Source organism: Eleginops maclovinus, chromosome 3 (assembly GCF_036324505.1).
Source record: "Eleginops maclovinus isolate JMC-PN-2008 ecotype Puerto Natales chromosome 3, JC_Emac_rtc_rv5, whole genome shotgun sequence".
Lineage (NCBI taxonomy): Eukaryota > Metazoa > Chordata > Actinopteri > Perciformes > Eleginopidae > Eleginops > Eleginops maclovinus.
Window position 1 is genome coordinate 22,252,430 of NC_086351.1, and position 25,579 is coordinate 22,278,008.

The window sequence follows — 25,579 nt, forward strand, 5'->3', positions numbered from 1 at the left end:
ACTTTCTAGGCTTGTTGTAGGCCTTATCTTTGGGGATGTGTATCTGATATCTTAGTTATTACATATTTTATGCTGATTGTGTATTTTCTTTCTTTCTTCATTTTAGTTTTACACCTTTTACATGCTGTCAGTTTGAATAAATCTACCAAATCTGACCGGTGTGTGATGGGAGTCATCTGTCTGTCTAATTGAAGAAGGGGAACTCTTTAGTGAGGGCAGAACAGTAAAAAGACGGACTCAACAGTGATTTCTACCGCAGTGAGTAAGATATCCAGCCTGTTCTGCATCTACCAGTATCAAGATGTCATTAAGAGAAGAAAAGAACTATGAAACAAGGTCAGAGTGCTCACGCACATCAAAATTATCAAAGCGCTCTGTGAGATCTTCAGCTAGCTTGCAGGCTGCATTGGAAGCACGCGCAAAGGCAGAAGGTGCACGGGCGAGAACGTTACATGCACAAAGGGAGATTGATATTAAAGTAAAAAAGGCTCAGCTGAAAGTGGAGGAGACACGCCTTGATGCCACATTGGAAGCCATACAGCAAGAGAAGGATGCCGACGCCGCTTTTGCTGAAGCTAATGTATTGGAATCGGCAGTGGATCCGGCAGCTTTAGGGGAGCTCACTGTTCATGATGAATACCAAGGCTCATCCTATCATTCAGTTGAGAGAACAGAGAAATATGTTCAAGAACAGTATGCCTATGTGAAATCTAATGAGCGCACAGACGATCCAGAGCAGGATAAAAAGGTTGATTTTACTCCCTCAGCAGCTGTTAACCTCAACTCTAATGATGATTCTCAGAGACATCATGAGCTACCTAGGCAAAGTGAGAGGCAACGTTTATCTGTGACAGCCACAATGCCAACTGCAACAGCTGCTCATTCAAAACGGCCGCCAGTGCAATTCACACCAAAAAGAGAAAGTGAATTTATTGCACCACAACCAGCATCTGAACCAAGGAACCAATGGACACCCAGACACGATACAGCAGATTACAGCTATCCACGGGGAGGAGAATCCACTTCTAATGTATCAGTGCTAGCAAGGTTCTTAGCTCGCCGTGAGCTACTCACAGCTGGACTCACGAAGTTCAATGACAAACCCGAAAACTACTGGGCCTGGAGGTCCGCCTTCTCTAACGCTACTGAAGATCTGGGTCTGAAGCCTAGTGAGGAACTTGACCTGCTGATTAAGTGGCTTGGACCGGAATCTGCAGAGCATGCAAGGAGAGTGAGGTCGGTTCGAATCAACTACCCTGGTGAGGCCCTCAGCATGGTCTGGAGAAGACTAGAGGAGGTTTATGGATCGCCAGAGGCCATGGAGACAGCACTCTTTAACAAGCTCGAACGGTTCCCCAAGTTCTCCAATAAAGAACCCAAGCGGCTACGTGAACTAGGTGATCTTCTCCTGGAGATACAGGCAGGCAAGGAGGATGGGTTCCTGCCTGGTTTGGCTTATCTGGACACGGCGCGAGGCATTCATCCGATCCTGGAGAAATTGCCATTCAACCTGCAGGAGAAGTGGATGGTGCAAGGTACAAGGTATAAAGAAAGACACCACACCATCTTCCCACCCTTCTCAGTGTTCGCCGACTTCATTCGTGCAGAAGCAAAGATGAGAAATGATCCAAGCTTCGCTGCTGCAGCGCCCAGCAACACGCCCAGCAACACGCCACCTAAGTGGGAGAAATTCCCAACAAAATCAGCTAAAACCCCTATAGCTGTGCATAAAACAGAGGTTGACAATCCTGCCAAGGGTGATGAGACCAAGGGTTCAGACAACCCGAAGAAAGAGTGTCCCATACACAAAAAGCCCCACCCCCTACCTAAGTGTAGAGCCTTTCGAGCCAAACTGCTGGACGAACGTAAGGCCTTGCTTAAGGAGAATGGCATATGCTTCCGTTGTTGTTCCTCAACCTCCCACCAAGCTAAGGACTGCAAGGCTATCATCCAGTGCTCTGAGTGCAACAGCGATAGGCACATTGCAGCCCTTCATGCCGGCCCTGCACCATGGACAACAAAGCCAGCTAGCGGCCCCTCTGAAGAGCATGGCGGGGAGGGAGAGGAATCTACTCCGGCTTCAGTCACTACCTCAATCTGCACTGAGGTCTGTGGCGACAGCGCGGCAACCAAGTCCTGTGCCAAAATCTGTCTCGTCTATGTGTATCCTAAAAACCAACCCGAGAGGAAGACAAGAGCCTACGCCATCCTAGATGACCAGAGCAATAGGTCACTAGCCAGGTCATCATTCTTTGAGCTGTTCAGCATAGCTGACAACACTTCTCCCTACACACTCAAAACCTGTGCGGGTGTGTCAGAGGCTGCAGGCCGCAGGGCAAGGGGGTTCATAGTGGAGTCAGCTGATGAAAAGACCAGTCTAGCTCTGCCTACACTCATCGAGTGTGATCAACTGCCTGATAACAGGGCAGAGATTCCTACGCCAGCTACTGTGAAGTACCATCCACACCTGAAATCCCTAACCTCCAAGATACCTCCCCTTGACCCGAGGGCCGAGATCTTACTTCTTTTAGGGAGAGACATTATTCAGGTCCACAAGGTCCTTGAACAGCGCAATGGCCCCCCACACGCTCCTTTCGCCCAGCGGCTAGCCCTCGGCTGGGTGATCGTAGGGGATGTGTGTATTAACGGTGCACACGTACCCTCACCTGTGAACACATACAGAACCTACATTCATGAGAATGGGCGTCCCAGCGTTCTGTGTCCCTGCCTCAACAAAATTGAAATCAAAGAAAAGCTCAACCACACTTGTCAGTTCCAAAGTCCTTCAGCCTCAGAGCGGCAGTCCTTACCAAGTGACAAAACGCGACTCATGGGGGAGTCCATCTTCTGCCACACAAAGGACGACGACAAGACAGCACCTTCTATGGAGGATCTTGCCTTCCTGAGGATTATGGACAAGGAACTGAAACAGGGTGAAGACAACAGCTGGCAGGCTCCACTCCCCTTCCGAAGCCCACGCCAGCGTCTGCCAAACAACCGTGAGCAGGCTAGGACCCGTCTCGCTATGGTCACCAAGACACTCAGGAAACACCCTGAGAGGAGAGAGCATTTCACTGAGTTCATGAGCAAGCTCTTCGAGAATGGACATGCTGAAGTGGCACCACCCTTACCACCAGATGAGGAGAGCTGGTATCTACCGTTCTTTGGGGTATACCACCCTCAGAAGCCTGGACAGGTGAGGGTGGTATTCGACTCCAGTGCACAACACCAAGGGGTGTCCCTCAATGATGTCCTCCTCACAGGCCCAAACATGAACAACAGTTTGCTCGGGGTACTGCTGCGCTTCAGAAGGGAGCCAGTGGCCGTGACGACTGACATCCAGCAGATGTTCCATTGCTTTGTCGTACGTGAGGACCATCGGAACTTTCTGCGCTTCCTCTGGCATCGCAATAATGACCTGGATGACGACGTCATTGAGTACAGGATGTGCGTACATGTCTTCGGAAATAGCCCGTCACCGTCCGTAGCCACATACGGGCTCCGAAGAGCTGCTGCAGAGGGAGAGAGGGAGTACGGCGTAGAGGCGAGGCTGTTCGTTGAGAGAAACTTCTATGTTGACGATGGCCTTCTGTCTGTCCCTTCAGAACAGGAAGCCATCACTCTTCTTCACAACACTCAAGGTATGCTGGCCCTCTCCAACCTCCGGCTTCACAAGATCTTGTCGAACAGGGTGGCTGTGATGAGAGCCTTCCCTCCTGAAGATCTGGCTAAGGGGATGAAAGATCTGGATCTCAGCACAGACCCCATTCCCATGCAGAGAAGTTTAGGGGTGAACTGGGATGTTTCGGAAGACGTATTCACCTTCCAAGTTGCTGATGCAGAGAAGCCTTACACAAGACGTGGGGTCCTGTCAACTGTTAACAGTCTGTTCGACCCACTAGGTTTCGCTGCCCCTGTAAGCGTTCAAGGAAGGTCCATACTGAGGGAGCTCACCACAGAGTCATGCGACTGGGACGCCCCTCTCCCTGAGGAAAAGTACAGAGAATGGAAGCTGTGGAGGGACTCTCTGAAGGAGCTTGAACAGCTCAAGATTCCGCGCCAATACACCTCCATCTCTCTCCGTCAAGCATGCAGTAAGGAGCTGTGTGTATTCTGTGACGCTTCCACCATTGCTATAGCTGCTGTCGCCTACGTGAGAACAACCGATGCAAGCAGTAATGTTGAGGTTGGCTTCATGTTTGGCAAGGCAAAGCTTGCTCCACGTCCAGAAACGACAATTCCAAGGCTCGAGCTGTGCGCTGCGGTCCTGGCTGTAGAGATTGCAGACGTGATTGTGGATGAGATGGACACCATCTTTGACGCTGTGACCTTCTACTCAGACAGCAAGGTGGTCCTAGGCTACATTCACAATGAGTCAAGACGATTCTACGTCTACGTGAGCAACAGGGTGCAGCGCATCAGGAGGTCAACAAGCCCTAAACAATGGAAGCACGTGCCCTCCAGCCAAAACCCTGCAGACCACGGCTCACGATCAGTCCCAGCAGGCAGCCTAACTCACACCTCATGGCTGTGCGGACCACCATTCCTGTTGACATCAGCTGAAGCTGAACCTGCACCTAATTCCTTCAACTTGGTTGACCCCAGCTCTGACTCTGATGTCCGCCCACAGATCACTTGTCATCTCAACAGGGTTACCAGTGGCAAACTTGACCCTATGCGTTTTGAGAGGTTCTCCAGATGGCGGTCACTCAATCGAGCAGTTGCTAGGCTTGTGCATGTTGCCCACTCCTTCAACCAGGGGAGCAGATGCAAGGGTTGGCACATCCATGAAGAGCTCTGTCCCACAGAAGACTTGGAGGAAGCAAGAAACATCATAATACGGGCCGTCCAACAAGATGCCTTCGCGGAAACTTTGGATTGCATCCGGGGAGGAATAGCCATTCCTAAGCAAAGCCCACTCCTCAGCCTGTGTCCTTACCTTGACAGTGCTGGCATTCTCAGGATTGGAGGACGCCTGTCCAAGGCAAACCTGGATGGAAAAGAGGTTAGTCCTGTAATCTTACCTGGGCAGAGCCACGTCACAACCTTGCTCATCCGACATTATCATGAGCAGGTCCAGCACCAAGGGCGGCACCTCACCGAGGGTGCTGTGAGAGCGGCAGGCCTGTGGATTATCAGTGGGAAACGGCGTATCAGCAGCATCCTTCATCACTGCGTCACATGCAGAAGACTACGCAGGAAGATGGAGACTCAAAAGATGGCTGACTTACCTGCGGACCGCCTCAGCGCAGATCCTCCCTTCTCATTCGTGGGTGTGGACGTCTTCGGACCATGGATGGTCACGGCACGGCGGACCAGAGGAGGACTTGCTAGCAGCAAAAGATGGGCTGTGCTTTTTACATGTATGAGCACCAGGGCCATACATATAGAAGTACTGGAGTCAATGGACTCTTCAAGCTTCATCAACGCTCTACGGCGGTTCTTCTCAGTCAGGGGGCCAGCGAAACAGATCAGAAGCGATTGTGGCACCAACTTCGTTGGGGCCTGTAAGGAGTTGCAGATGGACTCTGTGACTAGTGACAAGGAGGTGCAAGGATATCTCAGTGACAATGGGTGTAAGTGGATCTTCAACCCACCACACTCTTCCCACATGGGGGGCAGTTGGGAGCGGCTAATTGGACTGGCAAGGCGTATCCTGGACTCGATGCTGTTGAAGGCCGGCCCAGCAAAGCTCACGCATGAGGTCCTGACAACATTCATGGCAGAGGTCTCAGCGATCCTGAACGCCCGTCCACTGGTTCCTGTGTCCACAGACCCTGACTCCCCATTCATCCTGACACCAGCGACACTTCTCACACAGAAGGTCAGTGCCCTTCCTCCTCCCAAGGGTGAGTTTGACGAGAAGGACCTCTACGGCAAGCAGTGGAGGCAGGTCCAAAGCCTCGCCAACACCTTTTGGCATCGATGGAGGACAGAGTACCTCCCCACCCTGCAGAAACGCAGGAAGTGGGAAAAAGAGAAACGCAATCTGAAAGAAGGTGACGTCATCCTCCTGAAAAACGACCAGTTGCAGAGAAACGACTGGCCCATGGGCGTCATCGTCAAGACCTTCCCCGGCACCGACGGGAGGGTAAGAAAGGTGGAGATCAAGACTGCGAGGGATGGGTCAAGCAAGACCTTTCTGCGACCTGTATCAGAGGTCGTCCTACTCCTCTCCCCAGAGACTGATTAGAGTTACCGTTCTTAGCTCCCCTTGTTAAAGGTGGCATCTTTTTAGATACCATGCGGGGAGTGTGCTGGACTGGGTTTATTTTACAAGTAATTAATGTGCATTTCCTACTCCTGCCACTAGGTGGTGTCTTTGCTTTGGGGTTGGGTTTAACATTTGGGCAGTCATATTGAAATTCATGATAGTCATGTGACACTTACAGGAAGTCACCTGGAATGCTTTGTTTATCAGACCAGTTTTGGCATGGTAGTGTGAGCAGCAGCTACATCTTATTCCATCCTCTTTTGAATTCACTTTATAGGAGCATCGTCTGTGAGTATCTTTGCAGGATATTGTTAGTGTAATTACTTGATGTGTTTATTTCTGCATATTTTTGTAATTTCAGCGAAGTAAGAGCAATTAATGTTTGACATGCGGTTTCATATATCCAGCTAGTCACTGTAGTAACTTTCTAGGCTTGTTGTAGGCCTTATCTTTGGGGATGTGTATCTGATATCTTAGTTATTACATATTTTATGCTGATTGTGTATTTTCTTTCTTTCTTCATTTTAGTTTTACACCTTTTACATGCTGTCAGTTTGAATAAATCTACCAAATCTGACCGGTGTGTGATGGGAGTCATCTGTCTGTCTAATTGAAGAAGGGGAACTCTTTAGTGAGGGCAGAACATCCCTTGTCTTTCTTTAATGTGAAATGCTGTTTGAATTTCCAAAATAGAAACGTATTCCTGCCCTGGCTCTGTTGTGCTGGCTCCGGCTCCAGCTCTACCTCTAGCTGCTCCTCTTCCGACTCCATTGTAGGCAGCTGATCACTCAATTCAAATAGCTCAGTTTCATTCGTTTTCATGTTGGGGCTTCTGGGAAATGCATCAAGTTTCCTTAATTTATTTAGAGAGCGAATCAACCATAGACTGTATATATTGATGGACAGAGGTTCGTCCGTTAAAAGTGAAGCAAGCGCTAGTCCAGAGCCCCCTGGTGGCTGGCTGCAGTACAATGCGTAGCTCCGCCCATTCCCATGTATTTTCAATGGGCAAGTAACCAACTTTCTATGTCACTTTTCTCACCTAAAACAAATTTTGCATCCACAACTTTTTATTCGAAAAAATAGCTTTCAAGGTGCTTCACATCACACCATTTTTCTTTTTCCCGAGAAATTATTTTCTTTAATGTTATTTTAATAAATATAAAAGGGGCGTGGTTACACTTTGATTGACAGTGCAGCCGCTTGCAACCTCCTTCAACATTTCATTTCATTCAGAGTAGCTGTAGGCTCGGCTGTAGTGGTGTTCTTTTGTCAGGCAACTCATATTTGTTTTATTTGCTGTTATTACTTTACATTTATATATTGACAGTCATGTCGTGTTGTGCTGTTGATTGTACTAACAGGCCATCTCAGGGGAGCTCTGTGCAGTTTTTTCGGTAAGTTAATATTAACTTAATATTAGCTAGCGAACTCATTAAAATGACGGTAGCGATAGCTTAGCCGCTAACGTTAGAAAGTTAACTTAATTTGACAGTAATCTATAGATTTTCGGACATCCTTGAAAGGATTATGGTCATATACCAACGAAAAACAGATAGATTTGTATGTTGAAGACGCTCGAAACATCGAGATTTCTAATGAGAAAAAAGTTAACGTTAACGTTTAAATATTCTAGGCTGAATATTTAATGACAGCTGTCACAGCTGGCTTTGCGATGAGGGTGTTTGACGTGCTCTGTGAAATACATGAGGTGAAATTAACAAATAACATTATTCTTAGTGACATTAGGTAGAAGGATGGTTATTATTGTTATTATTTATGTATCTTATTTGACATTGTGCCAGGAATAGCGATCTAGTTGGCAATCTGTTACGTTACGTTACCAGGTTAATTTACCTCAGCATTCAGCGGTACTATGCATTATTAATTTAAAGATAGAACTAGTCTAATCATTGTCAGTATATTGTCAGTTTATTTTATGTAACGATGGTGTGATAGGCTAGTTCTTAGACGAAGCCGTGTACGTGTACGTGTACAATTAAGTTATTAGCTGGTAAACTGGTGTCTACAATCAAAAAATATAAGCTGTCTGAGGTGTATTTCACAAACACAGACAAGAGGTTTGTTTTACATACGTTACACTTACCGGAGAAAATCCAAATACCCAGACCGAACTGGGCACTGTAGTTTCAGCCAGTTTAGCCCCAGAGAGTCGGACTCGGCCTGTGTGTGTGGTGGGGAACGGACGGAGAAGGGGGCGTGTTTCACTCGATAAGGGGCGTGTTTCACTCGATGAGTGGGCGGGTCTGATCGCGACCTCCTCTTCACTGCGCATGCTTCAGATTCTACTGCGCAAGCGTACTTCGAACTGGCTTCAAATTTTCAAAGATGGCGTCGCCTCGGTTGCTTCAATTCTATAGAACACAGCTGAATGGAGCCACTCTGTCCATCTATATATACAGTCTATGGAATCAACTCATGAAACAAAAGTACCGTCATGTAATCCATTGATTTCAACAATGTAACTATTCTGAATACCATCTAATCAAATAGTAGCTGTAACGGAATACAGTTACTATTGTGCATGTAAATAGAGACTCGTTCATATACAGCAGGTTACAGGGCCGTGACGAGGCTCCACTAACATGTTATTAATAACAAATAGAGACGTAATGTTACCGGTATCAATATTATTCAGCCCACTTAAACGGAGCATAGGCCTACGTTTAATTTCAGCATACTGCCATAGATAGCTTTAATTAAAGAGCTGCAATAAACTACATTTTAGCATTAAAGCCATACTTTTGCGGTTATTTTTGTGAATGTAACTCAAAGTAACGCAAAAGTAGTGTAACGCATTACAGTTCAGAGACAGTAATACTGTAATGTAATTCATTACTTTAAAAAGACAGTAATAAGTAATATGTACTGTATTACATTTTGGAAGTAACTTACCCATCACTGTTTCATATCCCTGTGTGAACCGGTACTGTTTTTCCTCTTCTCTGTTGCTGCATAAACATTTGAATTTCCCCACAGGGATTAATAAAGGCACATCTTATCTTATCTGAGGAGAGGAACAAAATACAAAAATGAACCTGAAAATGAGCAGAAAGGGCCCCTTCAACGTGAATGCATGTAATACATGCACACAATCAGAATATGAGCAAGGTTTCAAGGTTGTATTGGTCATATGCACAGCATATACAACGTATATGTTGGCAATGAAAATCTTATATCCCATGCTCCTCCAACAAGTCAACATACATGGTGCAAATAAGAATTGTTGGATCATCAGTGAAGAACTGATTTTGTTTTGACACCATGCATTGCACAGACTAGTGTTGCTCTGATGGTAGGAGATAATGATGTGGAAAGGGTTTCCAGTATGAAGCACTCAAAGGGGGTTTAGGCTCTCTAATGGTAATGGGAACAGAAACCACCAAGAGGATGTGATCACTTCCTCTGCGCACTGCTGCTGATGCTGACTGCTTCTCTGTCTCTGCAACAATGGTAGGTTCTTGATGGAAACATTTAAAAAAGCATGGGTATGCCTTATTCTGTATGATTTTCTGCATTTATGTCTTCCCCCTTGGGCACATTTTGTCATCACAGATAGCATTTGTTGATTTCCTGCTTGTTGAATGCTGTCAGTAGAACTGAGACTTGTTTATTTATGTGCTTGAAGAGAAACAAATCAAGTTGTCCTTAATTTCCTTTTTGTATGAATGATTGACTGCTTTGTATTAAAGTGAATGGAAAAAGTTCCTCTGATGTGTTTTTTGTTTTCTTCTATTTTGCATTTGGCTGAATTCCCGTCACTTTCCCGCACTATAGACAGGTCGTTATAAAACGAGAACAGCAGGACTTTGGTAAATAGAGCTGTAGAGGGAAGCGTTTAAAGAGGAATGTATGCATGAACAGAGAAGGAGAAGTAGAGGGAAACGGCAACTGTTCAACTGGGGGTGTGTCTTTGTTTTTAGTGACGGTGCAGCAGGGACTTCCCTTTGGAGAATAAATATGTTGTGAGTAAAAAGAAATAGGGAGGGAGCTAACTGAAGGAGGAGTCTGAAGAGAAGAGGGGCAAAGGGAGGGGCAGTGACAGGCTTGTCTTCAGCTGAGAAAGGAAGAACACAGGACAGGGAATAACAACTCTTTCACTCTGTCTTCTATTTAATTTCTTATCTTGTGGAGTGTGTAAAAGCCATTCCTGCTGACACCATGGATAACTTCCAGACCGTCCTGCGATTCTTCCTGAACCAGAAGGCCACCATTGGCTACAGCTTCATGGCTCTACTGACCATAGGTGGGGAGCGTGTTTTCTCCATGGTTTCCTTTCAGTGTCCGTGCAACCATGATCAGAACTTTGCCTATGGGCTGACTTTCCTGTTGGGCCCGGCTGCAGTGCTGCTGATTTTAGGTCTCTTCTTCAGCAGCAGGCTGTGGAGGCTGTACACTGGCTGCTGCCTGAACCCCATGAAGCTGTGCCCCCGGGGGAACTGCGTGGGTTGCCTCAGGGTTTTTATGAATATCTTCAGTGGAGCCTGTGTGGCTCCTATTATGTGGCTCTGTGTGGCCCTGCTCAATGGGACCTTTTATGAGTGTGCTGTCAGCGGCCTGGACGATAACCTGGTGGTGGATCTGTTCTGTAAAAACAAGACTCTGAAGTGTCGGGAGGAGCTGGCCCGGGTGCCCTGCGACCGCTCCAAACTGACTGCTGATGAGAGGATGGAGCTGCTGCTCATGTTCCGGGCCCAGTCACAGGTGAGACACACACACACACACACACACACACACACACACACACACACACCCCATGGAATTTAGGGGACTGACATGTAAGTTCATTTGTTAAGGTTTGGCAGCGAAAAATTTGCTTCAAAAGCCTTTGTGCCCTTTTGGAGACCCAGTGAGGAGTTAAAAAGATGAGTGTGTTCACCAGGCTGAAAGGGACTTGGATACTGTCCCACCGTGTATGTTGAGTTGTTGGAGGAGCATGGGATATAAGATTTTCATTGCCAACATATACATTGTATATGCTGTGCATATGACCAATAAGACCTTGGAACCTTGAAACCTTGAAGGCGCCACAGGTCCTGGTCCTGGCTCTTGTCATCTCACGTCTTGACTACTGCAACTCTGTGATCACCCTGATGATATCGCTATGGCACCACAGGGGAGACTGATGCCTGAGGCTGATACTTAAAGCAGATGTTGAGTTTTTATTACCATGAAAAAAAAATATGTGCAGTATGAGAAAAATAAAGAGCTTCTTGAACATTAAAGCATGGAGACATGTCACAGTAGAGACACAAAATACAAATATGAACCTGAAAATGTGCGTGAAGGGACCCTTTAAGCACCCACATTATTCTAGGTGATGTTAGAAATGAAACTATTTGTCAACTGCATTTTGTATTGATTTAGTGTTAAGTGTGCATCGTTCCTCTCGGTTTCTAGGTCCTGGGTTGGTGGATCATCATTATTGCTGCATTCATGGGCCTCCTGGGTACCTGCTACACAAACTGTCGCTCCAAAGTCAGCTACCTGCAGCTCACATTCTGGAAACGCTACGTAGAGAAAGAGAAGGAGTGCTTCGATACCTTTGCAGAAGATTATGCAGACAAACTGGCCAAGAGAAACATGAATAGCTTCTTCGAGAACAACAAAGCTGCCCCTTTCCCTTTCCCCAATCACAGGGCGTGGGAGGAGATCTCTGCACTGCACACCTTCTCCAGGAGTGAGCAGTATTACAGCACCTTGCAGCGCTACGTGGAGAGGACAGACAGGGACTTCACGCCAGAGAAGAGACCTGTGTTGGACGTTGAGCATGGAATAGAAATGCACTGACTGTGGGGACACTGTTAGCTAATATCCACTGTTTGTATTTAACTCTATGTGTAATGTATGTGTGGTCTGACTCAGGAAAGCTTCCTCCTCTGTGACAATGCTTCCATTTACTATGTCGCACAAAACAATGGGACTAAATTGCAATGGTACTATCTTCCCTAAACACATTAAGGGCATAACCACTATCTTATACTCCCTAGGTATTTCACACTGCATGCATGTCAGGTGTTCTATTTCAAACTAATAAACACACTAACAGGATCGACCGAAAACCCTGAGGTCATATCCTGGCAGGGCTCGGGAGAGTTCTTTTAAAACAAATGTATTTTTAATTAAATGTATTCTGTTACAATTGCTAGTTCCCTCTACAAAAATTTGAATCAGTAACCTACTCTGAGCATCACAACATAAGAGTAATGTAACTTTCTGTAACTTTTTGAATACCTCCATATCAATTTTTTTAACTAACATTCTTGCTAGTCATTTTTTGAAATATAACAGTAATCAGATAATGTCATTTTTTATACAACTGTAAGGGCATTCAATGACCTTTAATTATCCTCATTTCATTACATCTAATCCGTTACTCCTCTGTGTCCTGTAATTCCTGCTGCATGGTTCACTTCTCGAGACATGTCCATCCATAGATGTGTAGATACATTATAGAGCCCATGTCTTATACTTCATTTTATTTGTAGGATCAAACGATGCCATCTACACATTTTCTTTCTTACTGAACACGTCTGTAAGGATATGGCCTTTAACAGCAGTGTATGTATATGTGTATGCCAGAGTTGGAAATGGTCTGTTATACCTGTCCTTTTTTGTTGGTGTTTTCGGGGGACTTGACTCATTACCTTGGTATATTTTCTAAACCACTTTATGGATCTGGATGCATTTTTGAGGAATAAAGCCTCGGTATTACGTGGTTGTGACAGGGCCTTTGGGAGGAGTCTCCTGAAAAACAACCAGCTTTTGAGCCTTCCCTGCTGTGCTCTATGTCCCTAAAGTTACAAACGAATTTCCAGAATACAAAACAAAATAAATATATGTCTAACTTAGATTCAGGGGTAAAAACTAGCTGGGATTTGCCCCTTTCCCCTCAGTTTTTATATAGGAAGTGTCCCATGCAGTGGATGTGATTATAGCAGCACTTACACTTACAGAAATGAACACTTACAGTAATGAACACTTACAGCAGGGCAAGTCTCTGTTATACATGGTGCACACATTCTGAACAGACTTCTTTTTTTGGTTCAGTCCCTTAGATGATGACCATTGGCAGTCTTGTTGTTTTTAATGCTTACAGGTTAAAATAATTTCATTATTATGCAACTGCAAAAGTCTGTATAACCAGTAAATAGGTTGAATGGTACCCTAATGCCTCTGTATCCTTTTGTAGCATTAATACAAACATGTATTTCGAACCATGACATATTTGCAGAGTGTTTTTTACTTATTTATATCCTGTATTACATTACTCAACAGTTTTCCTCTTTTCTGGCCTATTACAATCCAGGCATGTGAACTCAGTGGTGTCTCAGTTAGATAACAGATGTCTCATTTGTTCATGCATTGCTTTAAACATCCAACATTCTGTATGAACATGTTTCCCCTTATGACCGGTGTTGACTGTTAACTCTGGTCATTTGTAAACTAAAGACGCTGATTCTAGTCTCATGTCAGATGTAGGACTCCATCTGTATTTCCATATGAACCGATGAAGACCATCAGTCAGGCTAAACCCTACAATCCAATGATCTGTTTTCAACTGTTGGGACGGACAAGTTGAAACTTGAATTATCCCTGGAACTTATCCTCTGCTGAAGGAAACATCGTCGGGTCTAATGATACACCTGAAATATGGACTCTATTTCCAGAGTTTGGTTAGAGACAGACAGTTAATGACAGACATAGGAATAAGGAAATACAAATAAATGAATAAGCAACTCCTAGTTTTATGAATTTAGTGATGAATAAATGAAAGTTAAATAACTAAATATCAATTGAGTCAAAAACAGTTCATTAAAAAAGAATTGAATTAAAAGTTTTGGAATATCAATATCAACAAAATGTTATAAATGTTAGGCTATAGAACATTTTTAATTAATTTGTAAGTGTATCCCATTGTTTCCTCCAAAAGTGTATTCAAATTATTGGTGCAAAGGTTTTTTTCTGTGACCTTGAAAAGGGTTTTATTTAGTTTTAGGTGAATGGTTTACTTTCACATTGGCCAGGTGTGAATGGTGATTGGTTGTCTGTCTCCTGTATCAGCCCTGTGATTGGCTGGAATCTCAACTGATGAGCTAGCTCCTAAGCATTATCAGTAAAAATATTTACTCATAAATGTAAAAAATACATTAAGGCCTCTATCTTAAAGTTGAATGCATAAATGTTATCCGTCATTCTCTTTTCTTCTCTCAAGTACTCAGTCGTAGAACTCAATAAAGTTTGTTGAAAAAAAAAATCCATGGATTCCCCTGTGCGCTGCAGACCAGAACAATGGATAAGATCAGTGTGTGATATGAAGCTGGTGAACAATTCCTAAATAAAGCAGAAATACGTACAGTTATAGCGCAAACATGTGTTTTACCCACTTTTTTAAAAGTTAAATGATGTTTGACGAGTTTGATAAACCTAGAGAAGTGTTAGTTATATTCTCAGACTAAAGAGTCCGAATCCCGATATGATCGATGAGCAACACGCAGCAGCAGTTAGCCTGTTAGCCTCCGTGGTTAGCCTGAGATGAGCACAGCGGGATGTTCTGTCTAACCTCTACATAACGTGAAAATGACGGACTACGCAGAAGAGCAAAGGAATGAACTTGAAGCCATAGAGTCTATATACCCAGACTCTTTCACAGGTTTGTCTTTGATTCATGAAACATTAAACAGACAAGCGAGAGACAGCCGAGTTAGCTCACAGTCTAGCAATGACTCGCAACAGTATTTACTGAAACATACATCCATCAAACGTAGCTAACTGTTTTTTGGGCATTTAGTGGTATAACGTTAATGTTGTTGTAACGGTACTGCAGATACATGTCAGCCTTGCAGCAGTGATTGACAAGCTGTGGGCATGACTATGGACAGTGAGTTGGCCTTTCACCAAACTGCACACAGTTTTGGAGTAACTAACCTGTATAATGCATATGAATAGATACGTTGGTCTAGGCTTCAACATTTTAGAAATATACCTATATAACCTATTCCTTATTAAGCTTTTGCTTAGAAAATTCACATCTTATAATTAATATGATAAGATTAAAACATACCAAGTATTGTTAAATATTAAACCAGTAGATTCATGCCTCTGTGTTAACCAATTACATTTCCCATTTTAGTGATAACATAATAAAACTAAAACTAAATTGCAGATATTTTTTCATTATACTGTGTTTAGTTTTTTGGTATAAACATTTGTCTATATTTTAATGTTATAATTGTTAAAGTTTTTGCAATACTTTTTGTTTTTTGAACGTTTTTATTATTTATCTTCTTTGACTGTGTTTATGTATGCACCATATATACCAAGGCAAATTCCTCGTGTAAACCAATAACACTGTTTCTGATTCATGTAAACTTTTCAGAGGGTCAATTTCAATGCTCAAATATGTATCACTATCCAATATCTACCAGTATAAAAGAACATTAGAAAAGTCAAAACAATTTAAACACATTCACATTTGAGTTTTTCTCTACTTTTACCCAATGACCATCTTAATAATATAGTTTTTTTTGTATCTTGTATCAACCAGCTACACAAACATAATGCTACTCTGTAACACTGATGCAGCAGTGTGTAATAAGGCATCAAAGCATGCTGTTGTTGTAATGACGCTACTTCAAGCCTTACACATTTAAGACAGATTGCGCTCTGCTGTCAGATTATGAATTGTCACATGGTCTGTCAAGGTAAACCTCTTTATTGAAAAGCATCTGATACTAAAACATATGTGTTTGTAGTTCTTTCAGAGGAGCCTATCAGCTTCACCATCAATGTAACGTCAGATGCAGGGGAAAACGGTGAAAGTGAGTATATCTCTTCGTCTTTGGCTGCAAATTGCAATCCATTCCACACATGAGTTTAACACTGTTAGGAAATCTCACCTTGTGCATGATGACATTTTCCAGCGATATTAAGTGAGTGAAATGAGTCTTGTTTCTTCTTGCAGCCACGGAAGCAACATTAAAGTTCACATATGTAGAGAAATACCCAGATGAGCCCCCGCTGTGGGAGATCCACACACAGGAGAATCTGGAGGACAGCGACATGGGAGAGATCCTCGCCTTACTGCAGCAGCAGGTGGGTCATGTTAGGGATGGCAACATACCAGAAATTAAGTACTTGATAACAAGACCATAGTAACTCCACAAAACAAATTCATTATCATGGTAATAAAAAAACAAACTCCTTTTATTACACTTTGCATAATGTTTTTTTAGGACGTTAAACAGGTCACATCTACCTCTCTAGTATCTATTTGAATTGCTGTGACAACTGTATTTAAAGTTTCTCGCTGTTCATTTATCATAATGATGGAGGACCCTTACACAGAATGTATTTCTACAAAAGAAAGAGTGCATGAACTTCTACAACTCTATAGAAACCTCTGTAGCTTCAACTGTGCTAATATTAATATTATAATAATATTATTAATACAACCTGAACAAGTTGATAGTGAGTCGGATGATTTCCAAACACATTTTTTTATCAGCTCTTTTTATACCACGCTAATAATATGCAGTCTGTCTTTGGTTTGTAATTTACTGCAGAAGTATCTGCCAGCTGCTGTCAATCAAACACCAACACTTCCCTCCAGCTAAAAAAGAAAATGAGAATTTGTCATATCTCTAGGGCTACAACAACACATTGACTTCATCAAACCTCGTAGAATTTCAAGTAATGCACAATACGTTAAGGTGCATTTTGAACATTAATTTCCCGGTCTGGAGATTGATGCAGCCAGGGGGCAGGATATGACTGAGGGGGCTGTTAAAAACTGAATTGATTTAACCATGCCTCAGTCATGCTAAATAACAACAGATGCTACACTCAGATAGCAATACTAAGACAAATTTACGGTAGGACTGTTAAATTCCATACATTTTGTCCCAGACTCAGAGGTCAGTGATTGCTGCTCACACCCCCCGGGCTCCTCTCCCGATGACACACATAGCCAGATCTCCCTCACTTTCTCTCATACTGCAGAACCGATAGCTCAAGCTTCTCTAAACTCCTCCGAAATTGTTGTAGTTGGGAGGGGTTCCAGCCTGAGGAATTTTGCAGGTCAATATAGAGTCCATACTATCAGATTCACATGCAACTTACAATGTTTGGTCTGCATGTAATATACAGAAACACAATGTTTGTTAGCATGTGTTCTCTTTTGCCACTTGGTGGACACTGGAGGTGGTGCAAAAATGCAATTTAGCAAGACCCATTCATTGCTGCTTTAATTCATTTTTTTTCACTTGCATTTTAACTATTTGTTGAATAAAATCATAATTTTTTTGTAGAGCAAATAGAATGGTTTTGGATCCTCTGGAAAATAAATTAACTTTAATGTCACAAACTAGTGCCGCTCTGATGATAAAAATAAACAAACAAGGTTTCCCTACATTAGTTTTTGGCTCTGTCTGTTACAATGAATACAAGGACTAAAAGTGTGTTCTTGCGCTACAGGCAGATGAAAACCTGGGCATGGTGATGATCTTCACGCTGGTCACAGCCGTTCAGGAGAAGCTCAACGAAATAGTGGATTTAATGAAAAACAGACGAGAGGAGGAGAAGCGACGGAAAGAGGAAGAGGCAGAGGAGGCAGAGAAGGTGGGGACAGGCAAATATTATTTCACATGTACATCTTAAGTCTTAGATTAGATATACTTAATTGCTCCCACAATGTAAAATTGTTTAGTTATAGCAGCATGTTCACAAGCACACATAAGTAAAAGTATAAAAAGTCGGAATAAGTTTGAATACACTGTGATAGTCCAAATTACTACCAACGTATATAAACATGGGATACTATATACTTTATACAAGTGTACAAGTTGCAGTTAAAAAAACAAAGATTGAAATGCATAAGGTGCCGTTTCAGTACAAACTGCTCAGGGTTTCTGAAAAGTGTGGAAAAGAAAATGTGAATAGACTGAAATCTTGATCAGTGCTGCCATCATTTTAAGTTACGTTGCTGTTGTCTCAGATCCAGCTGTACCCAGCGGAAGAGAGCATTGTTTTCTTACGGGACGCCATACGATCATTGTTAAATCAATTTTAATCAATATTGTGAGTCAAGTGGTAATTTTTCTTCTTTAAGCTGACAGCAGTATTAGTAACTTAAGTTTAGTATTAAGTGGAAGTTGAATGTAACGATTAATGTGTGTTTGTCAGGTGGCCTTCCAGGGCACCGTAGTAACCATCGAGAACTTCCTGGCGTGGAAAGACAGGTTTGAGATGGAGATGGACGAGCTGAGGAGCAAAAGACAGAAAGAAGAGGAACAAGCGGGAAAAATCAAACTCACTGGTAAACCCTGAGTCTGTTACTCAACATTAATCCATCAGGGCTCTATGAAATACTAAAGGAAACGTGTCCCTCCCCAGGTAAACAGCTGTTTGAGACAGACCACAACCTGGACACATCGGACATCCAGTTCCTTGAAGACAGTGAGTGTTTAGCTGATGTTGTTTTCATTGTTTTTAAAATGAATTTGATGATATGGACTTGTGAGGCTAATGAGCACAATAGAGCCCCTTGAATAACTTTTTACGCTTAAGGTTCCATTCTAACTCAAACCTGCTTCGTCCCTCTGCAGCCGGAAACAACGTGGAGGTGGACGAGTCTCTGTTCCAGGACATCGATGACTTGGACCTGGATGACGACGACCCAGACTTTGATCCTTTAGACATGGGGAGTGACGAGGACTAAAGCAGGAGAGGACAGACTGATAGTCAGAACAGACTGCTCCTTGGGAATATGATCATCTGACCTCACATTTACCTTTCAAAGACTCTAACAGCAGCTGCAGAGGAATTCTTCAGATCAGAAACACATACATATGTTTTTCATTTCTATGCCCCAACAATAAAGTTAACCAGATAAACATCTGTCCTGGCTCTGCGTGTTTAACCTGCAGACGGCTCTCAAGCATTCCGTCTGTCCTGGGGAGGCAAGAATATATTAGTATACTTCATCAGCATTACAATTTAGATTAGTTAAAATAGAGGTGGTTTAAAATGGATACACTGTTTCCCTCTTTAATGTGGAACAAACAAACCATTAAAATACTGAAAAACAGTACACTAAACTAATGATTGTTAGAGACGCATAAGCACTTTTCAAAAGCATCAGTGTTTATTTTGTGAACCAACAGTGATACAAGTTTCCTTAATAAAATACAATAATTAAAAAAGATATACTGTATAATCTAGTGCTGGAACTGTTCATATATATTTACATACGTATGTATTGTGTTAATAAGTATATACAGTGCTCAGCGTAAATGAGTACACCCCCTTCGAAAAGGAACATTTTAAACAATATCTCAGTGAACACAAAAACAATTTCCAAAATGTTGACAAGACTAAGTTTAATATAACTTCTGTTTAACTAATAACATTAAAGTAAGGTTAATAATATAACGTAGATTACACATTTTTCAGTTTTACTCAAATAGGGGCGATGCAAAAATGAGTACACCCCACTGAAAGTCTCTGGAGCAAAGCAAAGTTTTAGACTACAAATCTAAAATGTAACACTAATCAACCACAGGTGAGGCTAATGATTCCTTACACAGGTGTCCAGCAGACAGCTGACTGTAAAAGGGTGTTAGCTAAAGAAAACCCCTTCCCATTTCATGTTGTTAGCAATGGCACCACATGGAAGAGAAATGTCACAAGACCTGAGAAAGCAAATGATTTCTTTACACCACAAAGGTGAAGGCTACAAGAAGATCAGCAAAGCTTTACTTATCAGTCAGAGTACTGTAGCAAAAAAGGTACAAACACTTTGAGAAGATGGAACTGCAACCATCTCACAGAGACGTCCAGGTCGTCCACGGAAGTGAACACCTCGACAGGAGCGTCTTCTGATGAGAACGGTGGAAGAACATCGGCATGCAAGTTCACTGCAGTTATCTAGGAAGTATAAAGCCAAACTGGGGCGACTATTTCCCATGAGAACAATACGGCGTACACTGCAGCGGAATGGCATGCATAGTGCCGTCCAGGACGGAAGCCTCTCCTAAAGCCCAGGTACAAAAAAGCCCGCCGAGGGCCCATGCTGACAAAGATGAAGACTACTGGGACTCTATACTCTGGAGTGATGAAACCAAGATAAATGTTTTTGGAACTGATGGCTTCAAAACTGTATGGCGTCGCAAAGGTGAGGAATACAAACAATAATGCATGGTGCCTACAGTGAAACATGGTGGCAGTGTCCTTATGTGGGGTTGAGTTAGGGCTGCACAATTAATCGAATTTTAATCACGATCACGATTTTGGCTTCCCTTGATCAAAATCGCGTGATCGAGCGATATTTTAAATGTGTCATCCGGTTCATAGAACGCTCAGTATCAACGTTTTTTTCCAAAGCCAATCTAGCGCTTCTAGCGAGTGATGGAGAAAACAAGCCTCGTATACAATACAATACACAATACTGGGTTTTCGTTTTAAAACGGAGGCTTTTGGAAACGCTGCTGGCCCCGGGGCTGCTGATTAGTGTGGACAGGCAGAAACGCAGACTTTTGGAAACGCTAACGTAGGCACCTATGAGCGCTTTCTGATTGGGTCTTATCGATCACGAGTATCCTTCTCTGATTCGTCACGCTCCTACCATGTGACCCTTCCTTACCCGGACAAATTCAAATCAGCTGGGTATCGGGTCAGATCAGCTGGGTATTGGGTCGGATCAGCTGGGTATTGGGTCGGATCAGCCTTGACTACCAGTGGTAAACATGGATAACGAAGTAAAAGCGTTGTTTACCTTGTTGTCTGTGGTAGCAGTTGTTGTGCAGGTAAATTCTGCATTTTATAATGCTGCAACTGCAACCGGCACGCGCATGCCCAGTATGCGTGAATGGTCACGTTTTCGTTTTAAAACTCCGGATTAAAACGAAAACGCAGTAGGCTAGTGTGGACGAGATATAGACCTATTTTATTTTGATGCACAAATGTGTACATTAGCAGGAATGTAGCACCTGGATGTGAAAGCAGTAATAATGAGCCTATGTGTCAATAAAAAATGTTTTGGTTAAAATTGAACAAATAATCGTGCTAATTAATCGTGATCTCAATATTGATTAAAATAATCGTGATTATCATTTTGGCCATAATCGTGCAGCCCTAGGTTGAGTGCTGCTGGTGTTGGAGAGCTGTGTTTCATTTATGGTATCATGAATTCACAGATGTACTGCTCTATGCTGAAAGAGAAGATGCTACCATCACTCCGTGCCCTTGGTCGTCGTGCACTTTTCCAACATGACAATGATCCTAAACACACATCTAAGGCCACTGTTGGATTTCTGAAGAAGAACAGGGTGAAAGTGATTCAGTGTCCAAGTATGTCTCCTGATCTGAACACAACTGAACACCTATGGGGAATTTTGAAGAGAGAAGTTGAGCATCACTCTCCATCCAGCATCCGGTCTCTAAAAGAGGTCATTGTTGAAGATTGGAAAAAGATTGATGTAGCAAAACGTTTCCAACTTGTTCATTCCATGCCTAGAAGACTTGGTACTGTTATTCAAAATTATGGAGGCCAAACAAAGTACTAGATGTAGTAGTTTTTGTTGTGAGGTGTACTCATTTTTGCATCACCCTTCGAGTAAAACTGAAAAATGTGTAATCTAAGTTATATTATTAACCTAACTTTCATGTTATTAGTTAAACGGATGTTATATTAAACATAGTCTTGTCAACATTTTGGAAATTGTTTTTGTGTTCATTGAGATATTGTTTACTTTTCAAAGGGGGTGTACTCATTTACGCTGAGCACTGTATGTAAATATGTATAAAATATTGTCATATGAGTGACAAATGAGTCAGTGCGAATCATCAGAAAGGAAACAGACATCTACTTTATGTAATCCACCTAGTAGTTCTTCCATGGTCATACATTGCACAAATATGCATTACCAAGCAACAATTATGACAATAGTAGAACAATGATTAATGTGAGGAAAGACGTCACAACATATCTGCTGGATGATGAGAAGAAGATGAAGTGCACTATAATAAAATGCAGCTTTGCAGAGATTTTCAACTCATTCTAAAATGAATGTAAACTAAAAGCTGCCTGGATGAGTATGCTTTTGGAATCCCAGGCCTACATGTACAGAGAATGAAAGAAAGAGGCTGATATGAATTATGTTTCTTTATGTATCGCAAAGTGTTCATGAAGCTGTGACTTGCAACAACTTGATCACTAAATGTCCTGGATGTCCCAGATAAAATGTAGAGGGGTGTCCTCCATCTCTCTGTGGAAGACCTGGTCAAACCTCTCGCTCTGGGCCACAGTGAAGTGATGCTTCCAGTCACCGATGGTGCCTAATTCACAACAGGAAAGGAGAAGGTTGTAGTCATATACTGCCATGAATATTTAGTCTGGATATTCAGGCTTTTCCGGAAGCAAGAACTTTATTTTTAAGTTTTGTGTTGTCTCTACTTCAACCCAACTGGTCTACAGCTGCTAAAGAACAGTGGTCAACACTTTTTCTATCAGAACAGTCATTTTGCCCTCTCTGCTACCAATGAATATCTATATATATATCTATACATACATACATACATATATATATCTATATATATATATAGATATAGTTTTCTATGTGGAACAAATCTGCTCAAATCGTCAGTGTTTTAATCAGGATTTAAAATCAATATATGTATAAACTATGTACATATAACATCAAAAAAGGAAAATGTTGAAAGTGTGTTGGTATTTTCACCTGTTATAACCAGAAGCAGCAAATGCTATGTGCTTTTTCTGGAATGTCTTCGAAACCTTTCATTTTTGCCAGCATTGTTGGCAGTTAAGGCAATGGAATCTACCTAAACACACAGATTTGTTGTCAAGGCTTCAGGAAGCCATAAGATGCTCAAGAGCAGCTGGTTGCCTACCCCTTCTAAAGAAAGTGCTATATCTGCTTTAGCTGGTGCTACAGCTTCTAGTGTGTTTGCTATATAAAAGGTTATAGCTTCTTTAGTTAATGCTATAGTAAGTGCTACAGCTGCTTGCTAGTGCTACACCTATAGTTAGTGCTACATTGCTTTAGCTAATGCTTCAACTACTGTAGTTAGTGCTACAGCTGCTTGCTAGTGCTACACCTATAGTTAGTGCTACATGTGCTTTAGCTAATGCTTCAACTACTGTAGTTAGTGCTACATGTGCTTAAACTAAGGCTACAGCTACTGTAGTTAGTGCTACATCTGCTTTAGCTAATGCTCCAACTACTGTAATTAGTGCTACATCTGCTTTAGCTAATGCTCCAACTACTGTAGTTAGTGCTACATCTGCTTTAGCTAATGCTCCAACTACTGTAATTAGTGCTACATCTGCTTTAGCTAAGCCTACAGCTACTGTAGTTCGTGCCTCAGCTGCTATAGTTTTAGAAATGGCTACAGCTGCTTTATTTAGTGCTATGCTGCCTAAGTTAGCTTTAGTTTAGGTAACAATTTAGTAATTTCCTGCATTTGCAAATAAAGGTTCATCATTTCACAGAAGGTAGACAAGTCACATTTCCCCTAACATAATAATCCAACATCAAGGGGAACAAGGTCAGTTTGCAAGGTGTGTGGGTGGCGCAGAGGTTGAATTCCGTGAACTGTACGATCTATTGAAAGGATTAACCTCCCACACATTATGGTTCCAATGGATTCAGCGTGAGACAGAGGATGAGGATGATAAAACTGGAAACTGAGTATCTTTAGGCACCAAGAATTCTAATGGACCCCCTGCTGACTCATGTGTACCAAACATCCCCATCCTCGAAGCAGCTTAAGTTTTTTGAATTAAGCATCGATCAGATTCGGATCACTACTTTATTAAGAATCAGGGGAGAGCTGGTTCCAATCCCACAGCAGTCAGCATGTCAGTGTGTCCCCTGGGCAAGCCACTTCACCCCAAATTGTTCCTGTGGAGATTGCCCACAGTATTGAATGTATGTAAGTTGCTTTGGATAAAAGCATCTAACAAGTTACATGTAATGTAATTCAAAGGTGTTGCTTGTAGTGAACACAGAGTGGGCAGTGAACAGAACAGAGATAAATGTAACACAAGTACCTTTATCTCATGGACACAAACACAATGCTAGCTGGAAAAGTGCTGATGTGTCAGTGATGTGTTTACAGCCTGTTGTGTTGTCTCCAAGTGGAAAAAACAGGGTTTGTGTGTTCCAGATTTTTCGGAAGGACATAATCTGATTATTGTTGCATCTACAATAATTGGGGATTGTAGATGCAAGGAATACGTTATGTGTTCTTTCAGTGGGTTACTGTCAGTAATTGTGTGTGTGTGTGTGTGTGCGTGCCTGGTGGAGGTGTGTCCTTGTCCAGGGTAATTGTGGGTGTGTGCTTGCGCCTGGCGACGGTGTGTTATTGTTGCGGGGTAATTAAGATCACCGGTGCCCCTGCTGATTGTTAAGTTTGTCACAGAGAGGGGGAGAGTTCAGGAAGCGTTCATTTCTATTGACTGCACGAACCGCAGAAGATAGCACTTTAAAATGCATTAAAACTCATCTTAACAATAGAGATATTTATCACCTTGTACCATCTTACCATTTTCTATGGATTTGGCGTGTCTGACAGAACTCCCTGCATTTTGCCCCTCAGCGGCTTAATTGTTTGCTGCTCGGATAGTCGCTTAACACGGATTACAATTTGATTAAGAACAACTAAACAGAGCATATAGTATTTGTTGTACAAGGATCAGACTTTATTTTCTTCTTTGTAAACTGTACTTTTTCTTTGGTTAGTTTGTTGTTTTGAATTCAGTAGGTGAACCTTAACTGTAGTATGTGCTTATGTTTTCAATTGTTGTTGGACATGTATAGGCTACTGCCTGAATATGCTTATGTTTCCCTATGAATAAAATCTCTGAGCGGAGGATCCATTTTGATCCCTAATATCACATCTTTCAGTTGTCTTACATACAGTGGTATGCAAAAGTTTGGGCACCCCTCTGAGATTTCATGACAATTTGCTTTTCCTTTATAATAGAAGATCACAGCAACAACATTTGTTTTCCTACAAAGATGTAGACGTTTTAGTGTTTTCCAGACCAAAATTCTTAGGGTAGCATTACATAGTTTTATTATAATAAAATAAAATGCAAAAAATGGGATGTGCAAAAGTTTGGGCACCCTTATAAATAGCATTCATTTCAACACCTGTACGGATTTATAGCTGACAGGTTGCTGCACAAAATTGCTTTGATTAGCTCATTAGACCTTCAATTACAAAGACAGGTGGAACCAATCATGAAAAAGGCTATTTAACATAGGTAATAGCTGGCTGTGCCTGGCCTAGGTTCTTTCTTAGGGAGTGGCAAGATGGGGA

General features: G+C 42.4%; 2 protein-coding genes and 1 long non-coding RNA gene across 3 annotated transcripts; all 3 read left to right on the top strand.

The window, feature by feature from the left end:
- The first annotated feature begins 6,872 nt into the window (after window positions 1–6,872).
- Window positions 6,873–13,458, top strand: LOC134861752 (calcium homeostasis modulator protein 5-like). The gene is made up of 2 exons (XM_063879193.1): window positions 6,873–10,939; window positions 11,636–13,458. The coding sequence occupies exons 1-2, from the start codon at window positions 10,397–10,399 to the stop codon at window positions 12,023–12,025; spliced, it is 933 nt and encodes a 310-aa protein (XP_063735263.1). The 5' UTR covers window positions 6,873–10,396; the 3' UTR covers window positions 12,026–13,458.
- A 1,152-nt stretch (window positions 13,459–14,610) lies between these two features.
- On the top strand, window positions 14,611–19,132 carry rwdd1 (RWD domain containing 1). Its single transcript, XM_063879194.1, has 7 exons — window positions 14,611–14,888; window positions 15,991–16,056; window positions 16,200–16,330; window positions 17,711–17,854; window positions 18,419–18,551; window positions 18,629–18,691; window positions 18,841–19,132. The coding sequence occupies exons 1-7, from the start codon at window positions 14,816–14,818 to the stop codon at window positions 18,951–18,953; spliced, it is 723 nt and encodes a 240-aa protein (XP_063735264.1). The 5' UTR covers window positions 14,611–14,815; the 3' UTR covers window positions 18,954–19,132.
- Window positions 19,133–19,886: 754 nt separating this feature from the next.
- Window positions 19,887–21,944, top strand: LOC134861754 (uncharacterized). Its single transcript, XR_010165439.1, has 2 exons — window positions 19,887–20,408; window positions 21,430–21,944. It is a non-coding gene; the product is annotated as an uncharacterized LOC134861754 (long non-coding RNA).
- The last annotated feature ends 3,635 nt before the right edge of the window (window positions 21,945–25,579 follow it).

Coding starts and splice junctions, on each gene's coding strand:
- rwdd1 (XM_063879194.1), top strand. CDS start 14,816: ATGACGGACTACGCAGAAGAGCAAAGGAATGAACTTGAAGCCATAGAG. Junction 14,889..15,990: donor ATACCCAGACTCTTTCACAG/GTTTGTCTTTGA, acceptor ATGTGTTTGTAG/TTCTTTCAGAGGAGCCTATC. Junction 17,855..18,418: donor AGGCAGAGGAGGCAGAGAAG/GTGGGGACAGGC, acceptor TGTGTTTGTCAG/GTGGCCTTCCAGGGCACCGT.
- LOC134861752 (XM_063879193.1), top strand. CDS start 10,397: ATGGATAACTTCCAGACCGTCCTGCGATTCTTCCTGAACCAGAAGGCC. Junction 10,940..11,635: donor TGTTCCGGGCCCAGTCACAG/GTGAGACACACA, acceptor CTCGGTTTCTAG/GTCCTGGGTTGGTGGATCAT.